The 1,392-nt window shown below is 32.5% G+C and overlaps 1 protein-coding gene across 1 annotated transcript; it reads left to right on the top strand.

Annotated features, from left to right (window-relative positions):
- Positions 1 to 531, top strand: LOC128040487 (probable inorganic phosphate transporter 1-4). Its single transcript, XM_052629253.1, has 2 exons — positions 1 to 410; positions 528 to 531. Exons 1-2 carry the CDS (start codon positions 1 to 3, stop codon positions 529 to 531), a joined length of 414 nt encoding a protein of 137 aa, XP_052485213.1.
- Positions 532 to 1,392: the final 861 nt, after the last annotated feature.

The raw sequence follows: 1,392 nt of genomic DNA, 5'->3' as shown, positions 1-1,392 counted from the left end.
ATGCGTTGCATGCAAAGAAAGACACAATGGTACCATTTCACTGCAATTGTGATTGCTGGAATGGGTTTCTTCACTGACGCTTATGACCTTTTTAGCATCTCTCTTATCACAAAATTGCCCGGTCGTATTTACTACTTCGATGCACTTTCTGAAAAGCCTGGAACTTTGCCTCCTCGTATTGCAACTGTTGTTAATGGTGTGGCCTTTTGCAGAACTTTAGCTGGACAACTTTTCTTTAGTTGGCTCGGTGATAAATTAGGCCGAAAACGAGTTTATGGACTCACCTTGATGCTCATGGTGATCTGTTCCATTGCCTCTGGACTTTCCTTCGGAAAGTCTCCAGATGGTGTAATGGCAACCCTTTGCTTCTTCAAGTTTTGGCTTGGTTTTCACATGTTGCAGTCATTGCAGTTTATCTTATTACATAAATTTGTCGACAACCACTTGATTTTAAGTTTTAGAACATAAATTTTTCGGTGAAGAAGACATACTTGGACCCTCCATTGAATCCTCTTTTGTTTTTGTAGGTGAATAAAAAATTCTGATGATAATAGCTTTCTTAGTCACCTGAAAAAGAAAACTAAAAAAAGGGAGGAGATGAAGGTTTTTTAATTAAGATTTAGAGTTTAAAATTATTAATTAATTAAATTTATTTAATTAAAAATCTATTCTCTTCCCATTAGGAAATTCAAGTTGGCACTTAAAATCTAGTTGGACTGCCATGTAGGATTACCGTTAATGAGATAACGGAACTTAACGGAAGAGTGAACACTTCGTAACAAAATAATAACATAAGTGACTAAAACGTAACATTTCAAACATAAGTGACTAAAATGTAACATGAGGCAAACAAAAGTGACTATTTTTGTAGTTTACCCAATTTGATAATATCGGAATCATGTCAATGGATCAATTTTGATTTTAAATTAAATAATTTAATTATAAAGTATATTTTATTGGATGGAGATTCGGCTTGCGGCCTAACCCAAGAAATTTTGTGTGTTTAATTATTATTATATTAGACATCAATTTCTTTTGCATTTCCAATAATCACCTAATCGTTGTTCAGGTTTCGGTTTCTACTAAACGTATTTCCTAATCAGATAATGTTAGAATTATATTTAATGATTTAGTGCCACCATTGCTTTTCAAATTTTGGTGCAAATTTTTATAACTTGGAAGCAAGTAAAGTCTCAAATTTTATAATATTTTTTTTGTCAAAATCTAAGTATATAGAAATCTCTCCAACTTTCATCACAAGAGTTGTTCATCTTATTTTTTAATTATACGATAGGATTTCTCGCATATAGGAATGAAGCATATTTTATTATCAATCGTTTACCTCTCTGAAAAACACTGGCAACAAGAGAATTAATCATTGCTACCAACACC

This window comes from Gossypium raimondii, chromosome 4 (assembly GCF_025698545.1).
Source record: "Gossypium raimondii isolate GPD5lz chromosome 4, ASM2569854v1, whole genome shotgun sequence".
Taxonomy (NCBI): domain Eukaryota; kingdom Viridiplantae; phylum Streptophyta; class Magnoliopsida; order Malvales; family Malvaceae; genus Gossypium; species Gossypium raimondii.
The sequence above is the reverse complement of the archived record's forward strand: the minus strand, read 5'-3'. Positions and strand labels throughout refer to the sequence as shown.